Genomic DNA, 22425 nt, shown 5'->3' on the forward strand with positions numbered 1-22425 from the left:
GACATTCTGAATTCTCTCTCTGTGTACCCGAACAGGCGCAGGAATGTGGCGACGAGGGGATTTTCACAGTAACTTCATTGCAGTGTTAATGTCAGCTTACTTGTGACAATAATAAAGATTATTATTATTAAATCTTATTACATTAGGCTAATATTATTTGGCATTATTGGATCTCTGGCCAACATCCTCCTATATTGGGGGCGGATATTACGGCCAAGCTGTGCCCAAAAAGCAGCTCACCGTGGCGTAGCATGGCCGATAGAAGCCATGAGACCCTGCTCCCAGGATCCTGCCGGCTCGCAATGCCTCGCACAGTCTCGCGAGACATTGCAATATAAATCCTGCCCATTGTGGGCGGGATCATTTTTTTGTAAATATGTATATTAAAGCGAGACAGCTAGTCCATGATAGCATAGACTTCTGGTCCGTGAAAGGAACTTGGTGGGGCAATTGACCATTTGTTGTTGAATTTAGGAATTTGGTCTGAACTAGACAACAGCGATCACTCAATTAAACGGTACACTTGCCACAAATGTGATTACATTTCTAAAACCAGTCTCTGCCTCGCTAGGTAGTGTGAGGTACTGAATGGAGTGTGCTGATTAGACACCCACAGTGTAAATGGCAATGTCATTCAGGCCACAGGTGTGAAAAGGTTGTGTGCCAGTGAACTTGGGAATGAGGTGATTTAAGACCATAAGACATAGGAGCGGAAGTAAGGCCATTCGGCCCATCGAGTCCACTCCACCATTCAATCATGGCTGATTTCAACTCCTAGTCTCCCCTGCTAATGGAAACAACTTCCCTACATCCACCCTATCTAAGCCATTCATTATCTTGTAAGTTTCTATTCGATCACCCCTCAACCTCCTAAACTCCAATGAATATAATCCCAGGATCCTCAGACGTTCATCATATGTTAGGCCTACCATTCCTGGGATCATCCATGTGAATCTCCGCTGGACCCGCTCCAGTGCCAGTATGTCCTTCCTGAGGTGTGGGGCCCAAAATTGCTCACAGTATTCTAAATGGGGCCTAACTAATGCTTTATAAAGCTTCAGAAGTACATCCCTGCTTTTATATTCCAAGCCTCTTGAGATAAATGACAACATTGCATTTGCTTTCTTAATTACGGACTCGACCTGCAAGTTTACCTTTAGAGAATCCTGGACGAGGACTCCCAAGTCCCTTTGCACTTCAGCATTATGAATTTTGTCACCGTTTAGAAAATAGTCCATGCCTCTATTCTTTTTTCCAAAGTGCAAGACCTCGCACTTGCCCACGTTGAATTTCATCAGCCATTTCTTGGACCACTCTCCTAAACTGTCTAAATCTTTCTGCAGCCTCCCCACCTCCTCAATACTACCTGCCCCTCCACCTATCTTTGTATCATCAGCAAACTTAGCCAGAATGCCCTCAGTCCCGTCATCTAGATCGTTAATATATAAAGAGAACAGCTGTGGCCCCAGCACTGAACCCTGCGGGACACCACTCGTCACCGGTTGCCATTCCGAAAAAGAACCTTTTATCCCAACTCTCTGCCTTCTGCCTGACAGCCAATCGTCAATCCGTGTTAGATTTGATGGGGCAGTGAGCAGGGCCCAGCCGCATTCTTTACCTGATCTGGGAGCGCCGGATGCCTGAGACAGAAACCTTTCACTTTCCTCCTCTAATAACAGTTATCTTGGTGTGATCAAAATTCGCAGACACAAAAAGAAAAGGACGACCATTTGGATTGAACAATGTCAAGACATTTCCTGACTTAATGTGAGTTCTGCTCTGACTTGTAACCAAAAACTAGCACATGGGCCCGATCCATTGCAGGGAAGGGTTTCACTGGTTTTATGTTACATGCATTCGTGTTGCCTCAGCCCTTTGGACTACAAGTAATTGATACAATGAATAAATATTTTTGGAAACGATTCAGCCAGTAAATCCCTGTTTGTATGACTTTCTAGTATTTATTCCTTAAGTGTTGGAAGTAAATCATCATGGATATCAATTATGAGCAAAGTTTTTATTGGAGATTTAAACATACACACACAAATACAAGTAAGGGTCTCACAAAAAATATAAATAAAGCTTTAAATTTCAAATAAACGTTTAACTGAATAATAGCATTTCTTATAAAACAGACAGATTTAGATTAAAGTAAGTGTTATATAGCTCTAATCTCTGAAACTGTTCATTAGCAATTTGCTTCTTGGCAGCAGAAACCTATCACATTGGTATCAGGAAATTAATAGATTTTAAATAAATGTGATTTATTTTTCTCGGTCTCTTCTTTTCACTTTGTCAGTCTCTCTCCCCCTCTCTTTACCTCAGTTATCTCTAACTTCTGTTCTCTCTGCCTCAAACACTTGTGTGCATACATCTACAGGTGTATCCGTGCACAAGCCCAATAATTCTTAATATCTATGGTAAAAGGTACCAAGGTATCCAGGGTTTCAATTCGGATTTAATTCAATTAAGGTCAAATTAGGATCGAAATAAAATTACTGCAGCTTCCTAAACAGTCAAAATGTGATTCCTTATCCATAGGAGGGCTTTGAATGAAGACAAACTCAATCAGAAGTGCACCCTGAGGGAGGTTTACATTCCAACGAATGGACCCATTCAGATAGGTTTTTTCCCCTTCAGTTTCTGTTCTCTTAACTGCCCTACTGTCTTATCAAGTACTCACTTCAACAGAATCAACTGTCTTACAGTCCCGCTCAATTCTTTAAGTCATTTCTCCGACTCTCTGTTCTTTATCTCATACTGAGGTGATTTGTACATTAATGAGATATGTCAGCACTGCCTGCAATAAAATTCATCATACGCGTGTAGTTTGTTACTGTGCTGTGAGCACTACCCTACACCAGGACTCTCTAAGTTTGGCAGCTGTTTGAGTAGATTAATGGCTTATCATCCAAATTGTTGTCTTTAGAAAATTTAGTTCCTAAACTGTCAGGCCAAAGCATTCCTTTGAATTCCAGAGACCAATAACCTAACACTTGCGCCTTAGCAGAGGTATGATTCTATAAGGTGAAGATCTTGAAATGACACTGTACAATGTTAATGCACAATTGCTTAAAGCTCTCATTGAAAACTATTTGGCCTGCACTTTACACGATAATAAACTGAATTACAGCGTGGAAACAGGCCTTAACAGAGGAATTTGCATGAGGTTAGCATCTTCACAAAACAGCAGGTTGAGGAATTTTGTATGATGCATTTGTGCGCTAACGCGCAAGGTTATTTCAAGGATGAGGTGATTATGAGCTGATGGACTGCTGGGCAGCCTGGTAATTTTCATCTTAATGTTTGAAACGTATTTTTCTCCTCTTTATGCCACAAGTAAGTTACTTTTTTGCGAAATCTGACATAAAAGTTCTGTGGCACGAAGTGCAGGAGAGAATCGCCTTTGGAAAGAGCTACGTTAAAGAATATGTAAATCAGGATATCATGATTTAGCGGTCCACTGTTCACATTTAAAACGTCTTGCAGCTTGACGGAGAGAGGTCATGAGCACTGTAGCTTTGTCGTCTGGGAAAGAATGAGTAAGAGTAGATGATGTCATGGATCTTGATTTCACCGTCAGGAAATTTAGGACATTCAAGGAGGCATGTTTGGAGTTCAGGGGAAAGTAGGCCCTGCTCTTTTTGATCATTTTAATTGAAATTCTTAGACGGTGAGAATCTCCACAGTAGGAACATAGGATCAGGAGTAGACCATCCAGCCCCCTTGAGCCAGTTCCGAATTGCAATGCACGAGAACAATTCCCAGTTCAATTATTCTTTGTTACATTGTCAACTCTCTGCTCTTAGGCAGCAAGCTTTATTACAGTGTGATTTACTGTGGGTCCATGGAGTAACTAACATCTATCTCATTAAAGAGGCTGTGTTTTTAGAAAGATTCCTATTTTGATGGACATCTATCTGAATTCCAGTGTGTCCCGCTCAGTCACAATGTCACTCAGGGGGATAAATCCTCTACTGGCTTCTGAGCAGAAAAAACAACTGTGTCTAGAACAGTTTTCTACTGGTGTTGATTTCTAGCCGAAAGTTGGGCTCGCAGTCTGTTACTGAGTTTTTGCAGCAAAAGCTTCATTGATTGCCTTGTGAGAAGATAAGATGTAAGAACTATCAAGAGCTGTGGGGGTATCATGCAAACTCCATAATTCCTATCAAGCCCACCCTGAGGCTGGTTTAGCACAGGGCTAAATCGCTGGCTTTGAAAGCAGACCAAGGCAGGCCAGCAGCACGGTTCAATTCCCATACCAGCCTCCCCGAACAGGCGCCGGAATGTGGCGACTAGGGGCTTTTCACAGTAACTTCATTTGAAGCCTACTTGTGACAATAAGAGATTTTCCTTTTCCTTTCCTTAACTACCCTCTGAAATGGCCCAGCAAGCCACTCAGTTCAAGGATAATTAGGGATGGCAACAAATGTTGACCTTACCCGCACTGCTCACATCCCATGAAAGAATTTTAAAAATCGACCAAGTCTCCAGCAATATATACAACAGCAAAATACAGCGGATGCTGGAGATCTGAAATTAAACCAGAAAATGCAGCAAATACTTCGCAGGTCTGGCAGCGTATGGAGAAACAGAATCAACATTTCAAATCTGTGACCTTATATTCGAACTGCAGAAAAGTTAGAAATGTATTGGGTTGGGTGGCACGGTGGCGCAGTGGTTAGCACTGCTGCCTACCGTGCTGAGGACGCAGGTTCGATCCCGGCTTTGGGTCACTGTCCTTGTGGAGTTTGCACATTCTCTCCGTGTCTGCATGGGTTTCACCCCCACAACCCAAAGATGGGCAGGTTAGGTGGATTGGCCATGCTAAATTGCCCCTTAATTGGAAAAAAAATAATAATTGGGTACTCTTTTTAAAAAAAAAAAAAAATTTTTTTAAATAAATTTCATGTATTAGGTTTTGTCATGAAAGAGGAGAGGGGGGAAAATGATCAAAGGGAAGGTCTTTGATACAATAGAGGCCACGCGGGATTAAATGGCAAAAGGTTTCATGGTACAAGATGAGAAAGAGTGGTAATGAGACAAGTAAAGAAACAAAAAGAAAAGTGTCAGGCAATGAGCATCTCCAACAAGAGAAAATCCAACAATCTCCCCTTGTCATTCAATGACATTACCATCGCTGAATCCCCCACTATCAACATCCTGGGGATTACCATTGACCAGAAACTGAACTGGACTAGCAATATAAATACTGTGGCTTTAAGAGTAGGTCAGAGGATGGGAGTTCTACAGATTGGTAACTCATCTGATGACTGCTCAAAGCCTGTTCACCATCTACAAGGCACAAGTCAGGAGTGTGATGGAGTAACAGTACCGTGGGTTGCCTACATCACTTGAACTGCAGAAGTTTAAAAAGGCAGCTCACCACCACCTTCTTAAGGGCAATTAAGTATCAGCAATAAATGCTGGCCAATCACCCCATGTTCAGAGGAGATATCAATGGCAGAATCATGAATAACTGCCAGCCAAAATTAAAGAGAGGAAAATCAGAGAGAAAAAAAGCTAATCAATAAAGTTTATGGGCGGAATTCTCCCCCCCCCCACGCCAGGTGGGAGAATCGCCGGGGTGCCGCGCAAATCCCGTCATGTCGCCCCGGCACCCGCACACGATTCTCCCACCCCCCAAAACCGGCGTGTCGAGAATCACGGCTGGCCGCTGGGAGAATCGCCGCTCGCCGTTTGTAACGAGCGAGGGGCGATTCTCCGGCCAGGATGGGCCGGGCGGCCTGCCCAACACGGCAAGTTCCCGCCGGCGCTGGCCACGCCTGGTCGCTGCCGGCGGGAACGCTGGGGGGGGGGGGGCGGCGGTTCCTGCACGCCTGCACGGGGGGGGCTCAAAAGGGGTCTGGCCCGCGATCGGTGCCCACTGATCGGCGGGCCGGCCTCTCTGAAGGAGGACCTCCTTTCCTCCGCCGCCCCGCAAGATCCATCCGACATCTTCTTGCGGGGCGGCCGCGGGGAGGATGGCAACCGCGCATGCGCAGGTTGGCGCCGGTCAACTTGAGCATGCGCGGGTGACATCATTTACACGGTGCCGCTTTTATGCGACGCCAAGCCCGGCACGCGTAAATGACGCGGCGCCGCTCCTAGCCCCCCGGGGGTGGGAGAATCGGGGGGTGGGAGAATCGGGGGCTGGGAGCGGCCTGCGACGCCGGAGTGAAACACTCCGGTTTTCCCTCCGACGCCTGGACTTAGTCTCCCGATGGGAGAATTGCGCCCATTGTGTCTCACTCCAGGATTTTATAGATTAATGATCCTCTCAGAGAAAAACCATTCCATCTCAAAAGGGAGACCTCTTATTTTGAAACTGTGATCCCTAGTTCTAGGTTCACTCACAAGTGAATGTCCTCTTGATATCCATGCTATCAAGTCCGCCAAGGATCTTTTATGTTTGACGAAGATCACCTCTCATTCTTCTAAACACCAATGGATTCAACCTTTCTTCATAAAGCTTCATCCTTCCCTACTTTAATGTTCCATTTCCCATGCAATAAACATGAACATTCTGTTTACCTTCCCAATCACCTGCTGTATCTCCATATTAAAGTTTCATGAACTTTAGGAGGAGGCATTGATGTAGTGGTGAAGTCACCAGACTAGTAATCCACTGAGAAGACAGACCCACCAGAGGTGGCAGTACAGTAGTGGTATACAGTCTGGTGGGAGTTGCCAACATCAGCTCTGGACCCCATCAATTTCTACCCACTCCTTTAACACAAAATACCTGTTCAACGTTTCCGCCATTTCCTTGTTTTCCCTTATTAATTCCCAGATTTTGTCTCTCGAGGATCAACACTAGCTTTTGTACTTCTTTCCTTTTTAAATACTTGTATAAACTCTAATTTTCTGCTTTTATATTTCTAACTAGCTTTCTCTCATTCTCTGTCTTTTTTTTAGTCATTCTTTGATGGTTCTTAAAACCTGTCCAATTTATTTTATTCATTCAAGGTATGTGGGTGTTGCTGTCTAGTCCAGCATTTATTGCTTCTCCCTAATTGCCCTTGAGAAAGTGGTGGTGCTGCCTTATTGAACCTCTGCATTCCCTGTAGTGTAGCTGCATTCACTTCTAACGTACCATTAATCTTTGCAGAATTTTCATATTCTTTTCAATTTGATACAATCCTTAACTTCCTTATTTAGCCACAGAGGTGCCTCGTTCTCAAAGAGTCTTTCTTTCTCACCGGGGTAATCTTTGCTGAGAGTTTTTGAATATCTCCTTAAATGTCTGCCACTGCATCTCTATTGTCCTACATTCCAATCTAGTTTTCATGATCATTTTAGCCAACTATGACTCCATCCCTACTTCTCATCTTCAAACTGCATGTGAAATTCTAACATGTTATGATCACTTTCGCCAAGAGGCTCCCTTACCATGAGGTTACTAATTGATATTGTCTCATTGCTCAATACCAGGTTTAGAATAGCCTGCTCCCTGATTGGCTCTGGAGCATACTACTCCAGGAAATTGTCCCAGATACATTCTATGAACTAATGTTCCAGGCAACCTTTGCCAATCTGATTCGCCAATCTGCATGTAGATTAAAGTCGCCCATGGTTCTTGCAGTATCTTGCTTGCATGCCACATTTGTTACTTGCTCTGTCCTACAGTGTAAATACTGTTCGGAGGCCTATAAACTACCCCTACAAGTGACCGTTTCCAATTTCTTATCTCTTCCAAACTGATTCTCAATCTTTCTCTTTCGAGCTCAGATCGTCGCTCACTGTCGTACCAATGTCATCATGAATTAACAGAGCTACCCCACCACCTTTTCCAAGCTTCTTGTCTTTCCAACACATCAAATTTCCTTCAAAATTCAGACCCTAGCTTTAGTCACTTTGCAACCACATCAAAGTGGTCCATAAAGAAAAGATTCCATACGGCCAGTATTTTGAGAGCTCATGTGACTGTAACTAAGAACTTTTAATACGTTTCAGTGGGAGCTCCTAGCCTTAGTTTAATTCTTTAAATATTTGTTGATTGCAAACAATGGGAAAAATACAATTGTTATTACCTAATACTTTCCTTTTCTAGTCCTCACTGGATAAACCAGCTGAGCCATTAGGAGGTCTGTGTCGTTTTTCTTTTTAAAAAAAAGATTAATTGTTGTCTTCTCACCATACTGCGTGGTTGTTCACTTCCTATTGGTTTAGTAGGCTAGTGGGATAAGATTAGCTCCCAGTGCTAAGTAACGGTGTGCTTTACCTGTTCTTTTGTAACTAGCTGTATTGTCTGCACTGTTTATTAAAAAAGGTCTCGTAGCCTTTATTATGACAGAAAGTAAAGATAGTGGAAGGACATGTTCATTGTGTTTTAATGAATGAGAGTCTTATAAACGCTCATTTAAAAAGGTATGCTTAAACCATTTCCTACACAAGGAGAGAAAGGAATAGAAGAATTAAGAAGATTCCAAGGACAAAATAGTCAGGAACTTTTCAGAAACAAACAAAAGTATCTATTGTGGTCTGTCGTTCACAGAATGCTGAAGCTCAGGAAACCGCCCGTAGAAAGGTTTACCACGAGTGCAGTAACTCGGCGAAAAGAGAAGCCCTGCTCCATCTAACCTTCCTCACTGCAGATAGAACATAGAGTATACAGTGCAGAAGGAGGCCATTCGGCCCATCGAGTGTGCACCGACCCACTTAAGCCCTCACTTCCACCCTATCCCCGTAACGCAATAACCCCTCCCAACCTTTTTGGCCACTAAGGGCAATTTATCATGGCCAATCCACCTAACCTGCACGTCTTTGGACTGTGGGAGGAAACCGGGGCACCCGGAGGAAACTGGGAGAACGTGCCGACACCGCACAGACAGTGACCCAGCGGGGATTTGAACCTGGGACCCTGGCGCTGTGAAGCCACAGTGCTAGCCACTTGTGCTACCGTGCTGCCCATGTGAGCAGCATTGAGAAGATGTGTGTATCTTCTCAATCTTTGCTGGGCTAGATGCTCCTGAGAAGCATTTGTCCTAACTGACCTTCAATTTGTAGGTGGCTCAATGGCTCCCACTCTTCCCTCTTAAGTTAGAAAGTTTCAGGTTCAAGCCCCACCCCAGTGACTTGAACACTAAGCCCCCTGAGCGGTACAAAGGAGTGCTGCACTGTCTTTCGAATGAAACACTAAATTAATGCCCCAGTTCCCCTCCCAGGATGATGTGTAATATTCTATGACACTACTTGAAGATATCCTTGGACTAATATGTATCCCCTAATCGACATCACTGACACAGATTAATTGGTGGTTAAATCATTGTTGTTTGTGGAACCTTTCTGTGCATATATTATGAGCCAAGTTTTGTGCATTGTACAAGTAGCTAAATTTCAAAAACTACTGTATTTTCTGTAAAACGTTTTGAGATATCCTGAGGTTGTGGAAGTGCTGTATTGGCAGAGTGACCAGTCTTCAGATGAGGCTTTAAGCAGATGTTTCATCTGGTTCAGGTTGAATATAAAGAACCCTTGGCACAGGTCAAGGAAAGGAAAGAAATCTCCCGGTGTCCTGACCATTGTTGCTGCTGGAATCAACGGCATTAAACAGGTGAACTGGTCCCTTGACTCATTGCTGTTTGGGAGATCTCACAGTGAACAAACTGATTTGCAGTGTTTGGCCACGGAACAAGAGTGAAGTATTTCAAAACTACTTAAAGCACTTTGGGACATCCTGAGGTTGTGAAAGGCACAATACAAATGCAAGGGAGGGCACGGTAGCACAGTGGTTAGCACAATTGCTTCACAGCTCCAGGGTCCCAGGTTCGATTCCCGGCTTGGTTCACTGTCTGTGTGGAGTTTGCAATTTCTCCCTGTGTCTGCGTGGGTTTCCTCCGGGTGCTCCAGTTTCCTCCCACAGTCCAAAGATGTGCAGGTTAGGTGGATTGGCCATGCTAAATTGCCCTTAGTGTCCAAAAAGGTTGGGTGGGATTACTGGGTTATGGGAATAGGGTGGAGGTTTGAGCTTGGGTGAGGTGCTCTTTCTAAGGGCCAGTACAGACTCGATGGGCTGAACGGCCTCCTTCAGCAGTGTAAATTCTATGAACTATGAACTAAGTCTTTCTTCCTTCCAAGACCATCACTGCCTGTGGAGGGTCTTGTGAATGGTGTGAGAGATTGAGCAGTTTAGGCTGATACTCTCTCGAGTTTAGAAGAATGAGAGGAGATTGAATTGAGATATAAAAGATGATAAAAGGTACTGACGAACAAAGAACAAAGAAATGTACAGCACAGGAACAGGCCCTTCGGACCTCCAAGCCCGTGCCGACCATGCTGCCCGACTAAACTACAATCTTCTACACTTCCTGGGTCCGTATCCCTCTATTCCCATCCTATTCATGTATTTGTCAAGATGCCCCTCAAATGTCACTATCGTCCCTGCTTCCACCACCTCCTCCGGTAGCGAGTTTCAGGCACCCACTACCCGCTGTGTAAAAAAATTGCCTCGTACATCTACTCTAAACCTTGCCCCTCTCACCTTAAACCTATGTCCCCTAGTAATTGACCCCTCTTACCCGGGGAAAAGCCTCTGACTATCCATACCAGGCAACATTCTGGTAAATCTCTTCTGCACCCTCTCTAAAGCCTCCACATCCTTCTGGTAGTGTGGCGACCAGAATTGAACACTATACTCCAAGTGTGGCCTAACTAAGGTTCTATACAGCTGCAACATGACTTGCCAATTCTTATACTCAATGCCCCGGCCAATGAAGGCAAGCATGCCGTATGCCTTCTTGACTATCTTCTCCACCTGTGTTGCCCCTTTCAATGACCTGTGGACCTGTACTCCTAGATCTCTTTGACTTTCAATACTCTTGAGGGTTCTACCATTCACTGTATATTCCCTACCTGCATTAGACCTTCCAAAATGCATTACCTCACATTTGTCCGGATTAAACTCCATCTGCCATCTCTCCGCCCAAGTCTCCAAACAATCTAAATCCTGCTGTATCCTCCGACAGTCCTCATCGCTATCCGCAATTCCACCAATCTTTGTGTCGTCTGCAAACTTACTAATCAGACCAGTTACATTTTCCTCCAAATCATTTATATATACTACAAACGGCAAAGGTCCCGGCACTGATCCCTGCGGAACACCACTGGTCACAGCCCTCCAATTCGAAAAGCACCCTTCCATTGCTACTCTCTGCCTTCTATGACCTAGCCAGTTCTGTATCCACCTTGCCAGCTCACCCCTGATCCCGTGTAGATGTAGAGCGGTTGCTTCCTCATGTGGGGCAATCTAGAATGAGCGGTCAGCATTTTCGGATAAGGGGTTGTAGATTTAAAACATCAAAATAAAGTCTTTTTTGGAAATGTTTTTTTATTGAGTTTTCATATTTTATATCCAACAAATGATAAATTCTACATTACCAAAAAAAACCACGCAAAAACCAACACGTACATTTAGACGCGAGCATCTTCAGAACAACTGTGGCCATGAACCCCCCTTTAACCGGCATACATATTTTACATTCCCCAATTGGCCGAGACAAAAAGGAATTTATGTAGAATTTAGTTTGGGCCTTAGCTTGCCATCTGGGGTGGTACGGTGGTGCAGTGGTTAGCACTACTGCCTCACTGTGCTGAGGACCCGGGTTCAATCCCAGCCCTGGGTCACTGTCCGTGTGGAGACTGCACATTCTCCCCGTGTCTGCGTGGGTCTCACTCCCACAAAGCCAAAGATGTGCAAGGTAGGTAGATTGGCCGCTAAATTGCCCCTTAATTGGAAAAAGGAATTGGCTATTCTAAATTTTTTTTTTAAAGCTTGCCTTTAGATCGATCCCTTGCGGCTTTGTCCTCCACCCCTGCTCATACCTCACGTTCCTTTCTGTTTGCTTTCACCACCCCTCTCTTTTCCCTTTTCCTGTCTTCCCCTGCCCGCTCTAGCCGGACGGCCAGTCTGCAGCCTTGGCTGGCGCTGCAGAGATGAGGTGAAATTGCGGGCGCGATTCTCCACTCCCACGCCGGTTGGGAGAATCGCCTGGGCCGCCAAAATTTCCCGGGACTCCGGTCCGACGCCCTCCCGTGATTCTCCCAAGCGATGGGAACGGCCGGGTCGAGTTTCACGGGCCGGAGAATCACCGGAGACACCCAAAATGGCGATTCTCCGGCACCCCCCGCTATTCTCAGGCCCGAGTGGTCCAAGCTTCCAGGCCAAAACGGCGGGTTCCCCCCGGCACCGTCCACACCTGGTCGCTGCCGTCGTGAGCGGTGCGTGAACGCTGGGGGGCGGCCTGCGCCGGGGCGAGGGGGGATCCTGCACCGGGGGGTACCTTAAATGTGGGGTGGCCCGCGATCGGAGCCCACCGATCGTCGGGCCGTCCTCTCTGAAGGAGGACCTCCTTCCTTCCGCAGCCCCGCAAGATACGTCCGCCATCTTCTTGCGGGGTGGACTTAGAGAGGACGGCAACCACACATGCGCGGATGACGCCTGTTATGCGGTGCCGGCTGCGTCATCTATGCGGCGCCGCCTTTACGCGGGCGACAAGACCTGCCGCGTATAGATGACGCGGCCCCGATCCTGGCCCATTGTCAGGGCCTGAATCAGTCGGGACCGGGGCCATTTCGCGCCGTCGTGAACCTCGACGGCGCGGCCACTTCGGCGCGGGAGTGGAGAATCCCGCCCAGCTTCTCTCAAAAGGATGTGAATTTGTGGAATTCACTCCCCCAGAGTGAGGTAGATGCCGGGACATTGAGGATATTTAAGGAGAAGATAGACAGATTTTCAATTAGTAACGGGCGGGAGGGTTATGAGGAAGGGCAGGAAAGTGGAGTTGAGGCCAAGATCTGCCATGATTGTATTGAATGGGGCGGCACGGTGGCGCATTGGTTAGCACTGCTGCCTCACGGCACCGAGGACCCGGGTTCGATCCCAGCCCCGGGCCACTGTCCGTGTGGAGGTTGCACATTCTCCCCTTGTCTGCGTGGGTCTCACCCCCGCAACCCAAAGATGTGCAGGGTAGGTGGATTGGCCACGCTAAATTGCCCTTTAATTGGAAAAGAAAAATTTAAAGAATAATTTTTTTTTAAAAATGATTGTATTGAATGACGGAGCAGGCTCAAGTGGCTGGATTGTCTACTCCACAACTTCCGCCACCCCATAAGCCTGACATGCAGGCGTCTGAAGAGTTTGGGGTGTTTCTTGCACAGGATTATAGCAGGAGGAACAGGGGTTTCGCACTTGTGAAAATAATGGAAGATCACTCAGCTATCATCCCGTGGCAATTGATGTGACATTCACTCTCTTGCAATCATTTGTTTTACCAGATTGGTCTGGTAGGCAGAGGTTGGCTTGCTAGTACTTTTCATAAAGCAGAAATAAAGTGGACGAATCTCCGAGCCCCGCGCCGGGCCGGAGAATTGCCGCAACCGCGCCCTGATTCTCCAAGGTGCGGGAACTCTGCGAGAACAGTCGGGGGGTGGGCTCCATATCGGAGAATCGCCCCTGTAGGCTGGGGAATTACAAATTAAACACTAATCCCCTTTGGTGAAAAGATGCTGCCTCTTGGATTGCCTTTTGTGATTATTTTGTGTGTCACATATGGAACTCTGTACCCACCCCACCAAAAAGACTGTGGGAGCAGGGTTCAAATGGGATTTTGAACATGGAGGTGGGTCGATCTCTGTCTGGTAGGGTTAGCAAGGGTTACACATCAAAGATAGATTGAAGGTACAGATCGGCCACATTCTAATTGAATTGCCGACAAGGCTCAGGGGACGGAATGGCCTATGTTCCTGTATGTTCTGCATCATGGAGATCTGTATTTTGTGTCTCCTCCCCTTGATGTAGCTACCCTCATATAGCATCAATAAAAAGCTGATTATCTGGACATTTCTTTCATTTTGGGAGCTTGCTGTGTGCAAATTGGTTGCTGCGCTTCCCTCCTTTACAATAGTAACTGCACTTTAGAAGCACTTAATTGGTTGGCTAACTGACCCCCCACCCCCAAGATTAGCCCTCGAGCTCCAACCACCCGAGTAACCCCGACCACCAGACCACGCCCCGTCAACCCAAATAACGTCCCCACCAACCTGTCCACCCAACTACTGCTCCTAACCCTACCTGACTACAATCTGACCACTGACTCCCAAGTGTCCCTGACCTGACCAATCAACAACCGTCTGTCAGTCCCTGACCGACCTGACTACTATTTGACGCCACCTGACCATCCACCTGATTATCCCGCCTGGCCATCCATCTACCCACTGGCTCGACCAGATCCAACTACACTCACCGACCCGAGAAGCTGACAATCCCTCCCGCCCCATCCCTACCTCTTCTGATCACCCAACTAACATCACAACCCGACCAATCTATGTCCCCTGAATACCCTTTCTCCCACTTTACCCCCTACCCACTTATCTATCTGATTAAATACATACCCTCCACTCACCTCACCCATCTACCCACTTCACTCCTTACCCACTTACTCACCTCGCCCACTTCCCCACCGAACACCTCTATCCCCACCCCCTTTCTCACCCCACCCACTCACCTCGCCCACTTCCCCACCGAACACCTCTACCCCCACCCCCTTTCTCACCCCACCCTCTCACCTCGCCCATTTCCCCACCGAACACCTCTACCCCCACCCCCTTTCTCACCCCACCCACTCACCTCACCCACTTCCCCACCGAACACCTCTACACCCACCCCCTTTCTCACCCCACCCACTCACCTCACCCACTTCCCCACCAAACACGTCTGCCCCCCCTTTCTCACCCCACCCACCCACTCACCTCGCCCACTTCCCCATCAAACACCTCTACCCACCCTTTCTCACCCCACCCACTCACCTACCCACTCACCTCACCCACTTCCCCATCAAACACCTCTATCCCCCGCTTTCCCGCCCCACCCACCTACCCACTCACCTACCCACTTACCCACCTACCCCGGGACCTGAAATGCATAGCAGCCTCGAGTCGGGGGGAGTGGGGGGTTACATGCACAGCAGACATCTGACGATCATTACTGCTGCTCAGAAGATCTGGGCCATTGTTTCAGACCTGTGACCTTCTGCCAGTATTCTGATGTAAGGTAACAGACCTAAAACATTTGTCTCTGTATTTTCTCCACAGATGCTGCCTGAGCATTTCCAGCATTTGTTTTAAATTTGGGATTTCCAGCAGCTTTCTTTTTATCTGAATGTTTACGTTGAATTTGGTGGTGTGAATTTGTCTTCAATTTGGGCTGCAGTTTCTGTTGACTGAACAATTTATTTTTATTTTGTTTGTTTAAAACCTTTGTTTTGCTGAATCGCTGTTAAATATATAAATTTAACCAATGTTGCAAGCATTTGCATGCTTAATTTATTAAGTATGTGATGAGGACCATGTTAAAACCACACGTGGGACGATATGTCTACAGTGAATGACCTACTTAGCATCTGTTTATTGTAATGGATATCCCCTGTTTCTAGTCGTTTGTGAATTTTATTCTATTATAAACCGATGTCTCACAGGTTCTGTTGGTTCTCTAATTTATGATCTTAACCTTGGGGCTTATTCCGGTTACCATATAGAGTTTATTGTTGCCTTACCTGCTTGACAACTGAGTTAAATTTATAGCCAGCGAAAGGGAACAGCACTTTTTCTTAATCCCTCAGATGCCCTGTCATATAATCTTCATAAAGCAGCCTTGCTGCATGTCTACCTACTGCACACTGTGCCTCTCCCTGCGCCAGCCAATTGAATGGAGCCTCCTCACATCACAGTACCCCCCAATGTTAAATGGATAAATACAGGCCAAGCTTCACTTACGGTGAATTGACAGACTGAGCGGATTGAACAGCGATGTTAAGTGACTCTGCATGTTTCACAATCAGTGTAACAAATTACCCTCCCTGCTTTCTCTTTAAAATAAATCTCTTTTTGACATTTTGGGCTGTTTTCAATGCTGTGGTCAAAGAAAGGATTAAGGCTTTCGGGAGTGGTTCATTGATGAATAATGCTTCATTGCCTACCTCTCTGTGCATGGCCAAACGAAAAGCTCCAGATAAAAAAGATTGCAAGCATCCTACTGTGGCCATCTTGTCCATGGTTTAAGCACTGTGTGTTCAGTGAGAACTGTACTGCATTAATGAACAGTGTCATTGTCAGTATACAAAATGGTAAATGTTGCAGCGGTACAGCACAATCCTGAATCAATCCCCAGGGCTGTGCACAAATCTTTCTAGGATTCGCTCTTCTCATTGATTCCTGATGTGGATTCATTGTTCTGCACCTTGTTCCAAATGTTGAAACATAAGAATAATCACAATGAAGTAACCTCTTACATCCAGAGATACACATCCCCGGTAACATATTTGCATGACTTGAGCTAATAAAACCCCTCCCCCTTTCAAAAAATGTCCTAGAAACTCTTCCCTTTCATCATTCCCTCATCCTGCAGCCAACTTGCAGATTTTCCATTTCAGTTCACTGGCCATGTTTCTACCTTGTTGAGAATCTTACAAGCACTATACATGAGGAGCATGATCCAGGTGCAAAGTGGGTCTTATTCCGTGACCTATTTGGGTAAAGGGCTCCATGGCTCTGCTCTAGATTATAGCTGGCATTTTTAAAATTCTTCCCTCCATGCTTATGCTGGGTTTATTTCAGATGGTGGCGCTCTCTTTCCTCTGTGCCAGTAGGTTGTGGGTTCAAAGTCTACTCCAGGATTCATGCCTGTAGTCTAGGCCAACATTTCAATGCAACAGTAAGTCCTACGTTTTCAGGGGTTGGGGAATGATCTTTCAGATGAGAGTCAGTCTAAGTGGTTATTCGCCCAGTGTCACACCTAATATCTATTTAACGGCAAACACAACCGAAACAGATCAACTGGTCACTCATTTGTTTTTGGTTTCTGAGACCTCCTGTTTACAGGTTGCCCTTCGGTTTCCCGCGTAACAGGAATTGTACCACAAAGGTAATATATTGGCTGAGATGCCAAACTTTTCCATCTCTCTGCCTCTCTTGCTTCTTCATTAAGACTATCCTTAAAACCCAGCTCTTTTGGCCATGTTTCTGCTTGCCATTTCGAGCACCTTTTCAAGGGCCACATTTTGTTAAATAATTGCTTAATAATTTGTTTAATAATAAATGAAATGCCTTGGTACATTTTACAATGTTGAAGATGTTATATAAATGCAGGTTCTTGTTGCTTTGGGATGTGCATGATTGGGAAAAGATTATACGCAAGTTTTTGTTCCAAAGAGGCTGGCTGTACTTATATTTTACAGATGACCCTGAGTTTGAGTGAATGTCAATTTTATGTAATAGTCCAGCCTTACGCAACGTAGCTAGGAGCTTGTGCAGTCCAGGTTAAAATGCTCTTTTGCCACATGTCTCTTTGCCAGCACTAATGCAGGTTTCCAATCACTGGAGTGGGTAGCACTCTCGCATCTGAATCAGATGGTCATGTGTCTTACATAATCCAGACTGACACTCACAATTCCAGTACTGAGGGAACATTTCATTCAGAAGTGCCATCCTTTAAGCATCCCTGTCAACCCTCTGCAGTTGGATGGAAAAGATCCAATGGCGTTTCAAAAAAATGATGATCTGGTCATCATGACATCACTCTTTGTTGAATCTTGCTGTGTGCAAATTGGCTGCTGCGTTTCCCGCATTACAATAGTAACCATACTTCAAAAATCCTTCATTGGCCACTCAATGCTTTAGGACATGCTACGGTTGTGAAAGCCTCTATATTAAGTGCAAGTCTACCTTTATTAACTTTTCATCCTTGGGAGAGACCCAAATAGAATGAAACCAATAAGAATTCAATTTAGAAATTAGCCAATGGTTTTAAGTTTTTCCTGAATCTTTGTGAAGCTCATTCAGCTCACGACTGCCTCCTAAATATAGCTGCACAATCCCTCGGCTTAACACTCAAATTACTAAAACAATTGCTGACTTGTATTGCTGGTTGGGCGGCACAGTGGCGCAGTTAACACTGCTGCCTCATGGCGCTGAAGTTCCAGGTTCAATCCTGGCCCCGGGTCACTGTCCTTGTGGAGTTTCACGTTCTCCCCGTGTCTGCATGGGTCTCAGCCCCACAACCCGGGTAGGCGGATTGGCCACACTAAATTGCCCCTTAATTGGAAAAGAAAATAATTGGATACTCTAAATTTTTTCAAAATTTGTATTGCTGGTTTTGCTTTGTAGTTTGCAATGATGTGCACCCAAAGCAATTTTGAATCAACATAAATGCAATATACAACTAATTTGTCTATCATTTCCTCACATCTAATAAAAGTGAAATATGATTAACCAAATCATAACTGGTGTTATGTCTAAAAAAAAAAGCTCTGGCTGAAAGCGACCTACATTTTCTTAAAAAGCAATTATAAGCTTAAGAAAACCTCAACTTGTGTTCGCAGACTGTTTTATTACACACTGGATATTCTGCATAACCTTTCCCCCCCTCTCTAACAGGGAAAGTATTGCCGGGATGGAATCCAAAGGGATGCAGTAACCCCACTGTCTCCCTCCCGGTCAGTCGCAGAACATCACCGAAATCAAAAATGTTCCTGGCACCAGCCAGTTATTTTAGCCCCGAGCGCTGGTAAGGACCAGTCAACAAAAATTTGATTGGGTCACTTAGGTCTATCACTCTTCTGAGTGTACTGACAAGGGCTTTTACTGTCTCCGAATTAACCCCTAGCGCCGAGACAGCACAGCTTCACGGAGCCTGACTTGCAATTCCCCTAAGTGAAATCTCCATAACTGAATTTCCCAGACGACAAAGAGTTTGAGTCAGAACTAAGTCACTCTTTGTTTTAGTTTTGAAATGTGCAGTGCAATTGAGTGCAGAAGGTTAAACACAGACAATATAAAGGAAGCATAGGAAGATGGCTTTAGGGGAAAATATATACTTTACAGTTATGTGTTGCATTAATCTCAGCTCCTTTGGTGGCAACAGGGACTCGGGAAAATGCATCATGTAGCTGTAGCTGTCCTTTCTTGCTTATTTGACTTGGATATCTCTGTATATAAAACCAGCCATTTAGGAAAGATTTATATTAGCTACACTTGGGAGGGGGTGGTGAGAGAGAAACAGTGTGTGCTTATTTATCTCATCTGACACGCACAACACAACCAATGCTATGTGTTAATTGAATTATCCCACTGTCTCAGTTACACTGAGTGCTTCTTATTGTCTGTTGGGCACAGTTCTGTATTAACTATACATAATTGCTATCAATATTTCTATGGGAAGTGTGTCGACGGTTTTCCCTCTCCTGTTGCCTGTGGGTCGTATTGCCAGTGAAGCTTCAAAGCTGCGAGAGCCATAACTCTTAACACGCTTTTCAACTCGAATTAAAACTACAACATATTACCCAAAACAGTTTCTTCTGTGTTCGCAGCAGTCAAGCCTATTTGTAATTGTTGAGGCTGTCCCTTTTATTGAACACGCAAAATAGTCTTTTCAATTGCGTTCCAAATCATTTCGTGAAAAATGTTCTTCCCCAAAGTCGCTTGTGCTGTAGATTGCGCAGCTTCTGTTTATCAGCTGGCTTGGGATTTGTATTTCACCATAGCTAAAATCTTACAAGACAGAAGGAGACCATTTGGCCCATCCTTCCTGTACTGGCTATTTTAAAGAGCTCAGCACTTAGTTGTACTCTCCCATTCCATTCCATTTGTGCTGCCAGGTCATTGGCTTGTTGATGCTTCATCCTACGTATTTTACCTTTTCCAATATTTAGCCAATTCCTTTTTGAAGTTACTCTTGAGTCTGCTTCTACCACCCTTTCAAAGTTCAAAATCATCATAACTCGTTCTCAAAACAATTCTCATTATCAGCCCCCCCTGGTTCTATTGCCGGTTATTTAAAATCTGTCTCCTCTGCTTACAGGAATTCCCACCTGTGCAAACTAGTTTCTATTCTCGATTTGGTTCTGGTCTACCCACTCAAATAGTGCATGTGAAATGGTGCCATGTTATGATGCTGAGGAATCCAGTTTGGGGAGCAGGAGGAAGAAGGCAGGGGAAGATCTAACAGTTTTCCTATCTCTCCCGATATGTTTCCAATTGGATTTTGAAAGTTGGAGTTGAGGCAAGTTGGGACAGCACGGTAGCATAGTGGTTAGCACAGTTGCTTAACACTCCAGGGTCCCAGGTTTGCTTCCCGGCTGGGGTCACTGTCTGTGCGGAGTCTCCACGTTCTCCCCGTATCTGCGTGGGTTTCCTCCGGGTGCTCCGGTTTCCTCCCACAGTCCAAAGATTCATAGAATTTTTTTTCATAGAATTTACAGTGCAGAAGGAGGCCATTCGGCCCATCGAGTCTGCACCAGCTCTTGGAAAGAGCACCTTACCCAAGGTCAACACCTCCACCCTATCCCCATAACCCAGTAACTCCACCCAACACCAAGGGCAATTTTGGACACTAAGGGCAATTTATCATGGCCAATCCACCTAACCTGCACATCTTTGGACTGTGGGAGGAAACCGGAGCACCCGGAGGAAACCCACGCACACACGGGGAGGATGTGCAGACTCCGCACAGACAGTGACCCAAGCCGGAATCGAACCTGGGACCCTGGAGCTGTGAAGCAATTGTGCTATCCACAATGCTACCGTGCTGCCGGTTAGGTGGATTGGCCATGCTAAATTACCCTTAGTGTCCAAAAAGAGCACACTACACAAACCCACGTCTCTACCCTATCCCCGGAGATAGGGGATAGGGTAGAAATGTGGGCTTGAGTAGGGAGCTCTTTGTAAGGGCCAGTGCAGACTCGATGGGCCGAATGGCCTCCTTCTGCACTGTAAATTCTATGATATGATTCGACGATTCTCCATTTGAGACCATCCAACTAAAGTGTGGTGACCTGTGTTGGAATAGAAGTGTAACTGTACATTTGTGGCTTGCTTACCATAGGGAGGATTTACTTACCTCAGAGAGGGTATCATGTATGATTCACTGGATTGCTGATGCAATGAGGGGGCTGTATTATCAGGCGAGGTTAAGCAGAATGAACGTATATTCTCTCGAGTTTTAGCAGAATGAGCGATGATCTCCTGGAAGTATATAAAATTCTGAGAGTTTGAGAAGCTGTTTCCCCCGGCTGGAGAAACCAGGGATAGGGATCGTCATCTCAGGATCGGGGATCACCCATTTCGGATTGAGATGAGCAGAAATGTCTTCTCTCCAAGCGTTGTGAATTTTTTGGAGTTCCTGTCCTAGAGGGCTGTGGATACTCAGTAATTGATATGTTCAAGGCGAATATTGATAGAATGTTGGGCATTGAAGGGAATCAAGGGTTGTGGAGGGAGGGTGAAAAGTGGAGTGAGGTAAATGATCAGCCATTACCACCTTGTCTGCTGGGTCAGGCTTGAGAGGCTGAATGGCCTACTCCTATCTTTTATGTATGTAATAAAAGCAAGTAAATAAGTTGACTAAAAGCCGGATAGATTGTGTTACAAAATTGTGTCTCTTTTAAGTACCAATAGGATATAGTGGAAGTGGCTGTAATGAGGAGCAGTGCCTCATGAAGTTTCACTCTTAAAGTTTGCTGTGTGCAAACAGGCAGTCTGTTCAAGATTCTTGCGCAAAATAAATTTCTCCTCATCACCTCTCACACTCTTCTCCTTGCTCCCTCAGTTCTGGCTCCTCTGGTTACTGACCCTCGTGTCAATGGAAGCCGGGTAACTGCGGAGTAACTATCAAAATCCCTCGATGGGATACCCTTGATTTCAAATTGCACCCATTCCAATCTTAGCCATAGCTGTTCTTCACGGTAGAACTCTTAAACAAAGAACAAAGAAATGTACAGCACAGGAACAGGCTCTTCGGCCCTCCAAGCCCGTGCCGACCATGCTGCCCGACTAAACTACAATCTTCTACACTTCCTGGGTCCGTATCCCCCTATTCCCTTAAATGTCACTATCGTCCCTGCTTCCACCACCTCCTCCGGTAGCGAGTTCCAGGCACACACTACCCTCTGCGTAAAAAACTTGCCTCGTACATCTACTCTAAACCTTGCCCCTCTCACCTTAAACCTATGCCCCCTAGTAATTGACCCCTCTACCCTGGGGAAAAGCCTCTGACTATCCACTCTGTCTATGTCCCTCATAATTTTGTAGACCTCTATCAGGTCGCCCCTCAACCTCCATCGTTCCAGTGAGAACAAACTGAGTTTATTCAACCAGACATAATGCGTTGAAATCATACCACATGAGTGGTAAAACCTAAAGTTCATTGCTGAACTCCCCATGACAGAGCCCTGTCTTGTATTTGTATAGATTTTCAGTTGCTCGTGTGAAACATCAAGAGAGAAAGAGCATCCATTTGTAAGCAACTTTCTCAACTCTTGAAAACGTATCCCAAATCACCTCACATTAAGCGAATTACTCTTGGGAGTGCAGTAGGTAGGCATCATTTTTGCACCTTCCAGCATCACACAAACAATAATGAGATTCAAACCAGTT

The 22425-nt window shown here is 45.5% G+C and overlaps 1 protein-coding gene across 3 annotated transcripts in view; it reads left to right on the forward strand.

Moving 5' to 3' along the window:
- The window catches only part of eefsec (eukaryotic elongation factor, selenocysteine-tRNA-specific), a 509605-nt gene that overhangs the window by 376325 nt on the left and 110855 nt on the right, over positions 1-22425 (forward strand). The window contains exon 7 of one of the 3 annotated variants that reach the window (XM_072473059.1): positions 1707-1875. The exons of the other annotated variants lie outside the window; for them this stretch is intronic. Within the exon in view, the coding sequence (XP_072329160.1) occupies positions 1707-1771 (65 nt within the window). The 3' untranslated portion in view covers positions 1772-1875. Of the gene's footprint in view, positions 1-1706; positions 1876-22425 lie in introns of those variants that run through there. 3 annotated transcript variants of the gene reach the window in all.

The sequence above is a fragment of the Scyliorhinus torazame genome, chromosome 13 (genome assembly GCF_047496885.1).
Source record: "Scyliorhinus torazame isolate Kashiwa2021f chromosome 13, sScyTor2.1, whole genome shotgun sequence".
Classification (NCBI taxonomy): domain Eukaryota; kingdom Metazoa; phylum Chordata; class Chondrichthyes; order Carcharhiniformes; family Scyliorhinidae; genus Scyliorhinus; species Scyliorhinus torazame.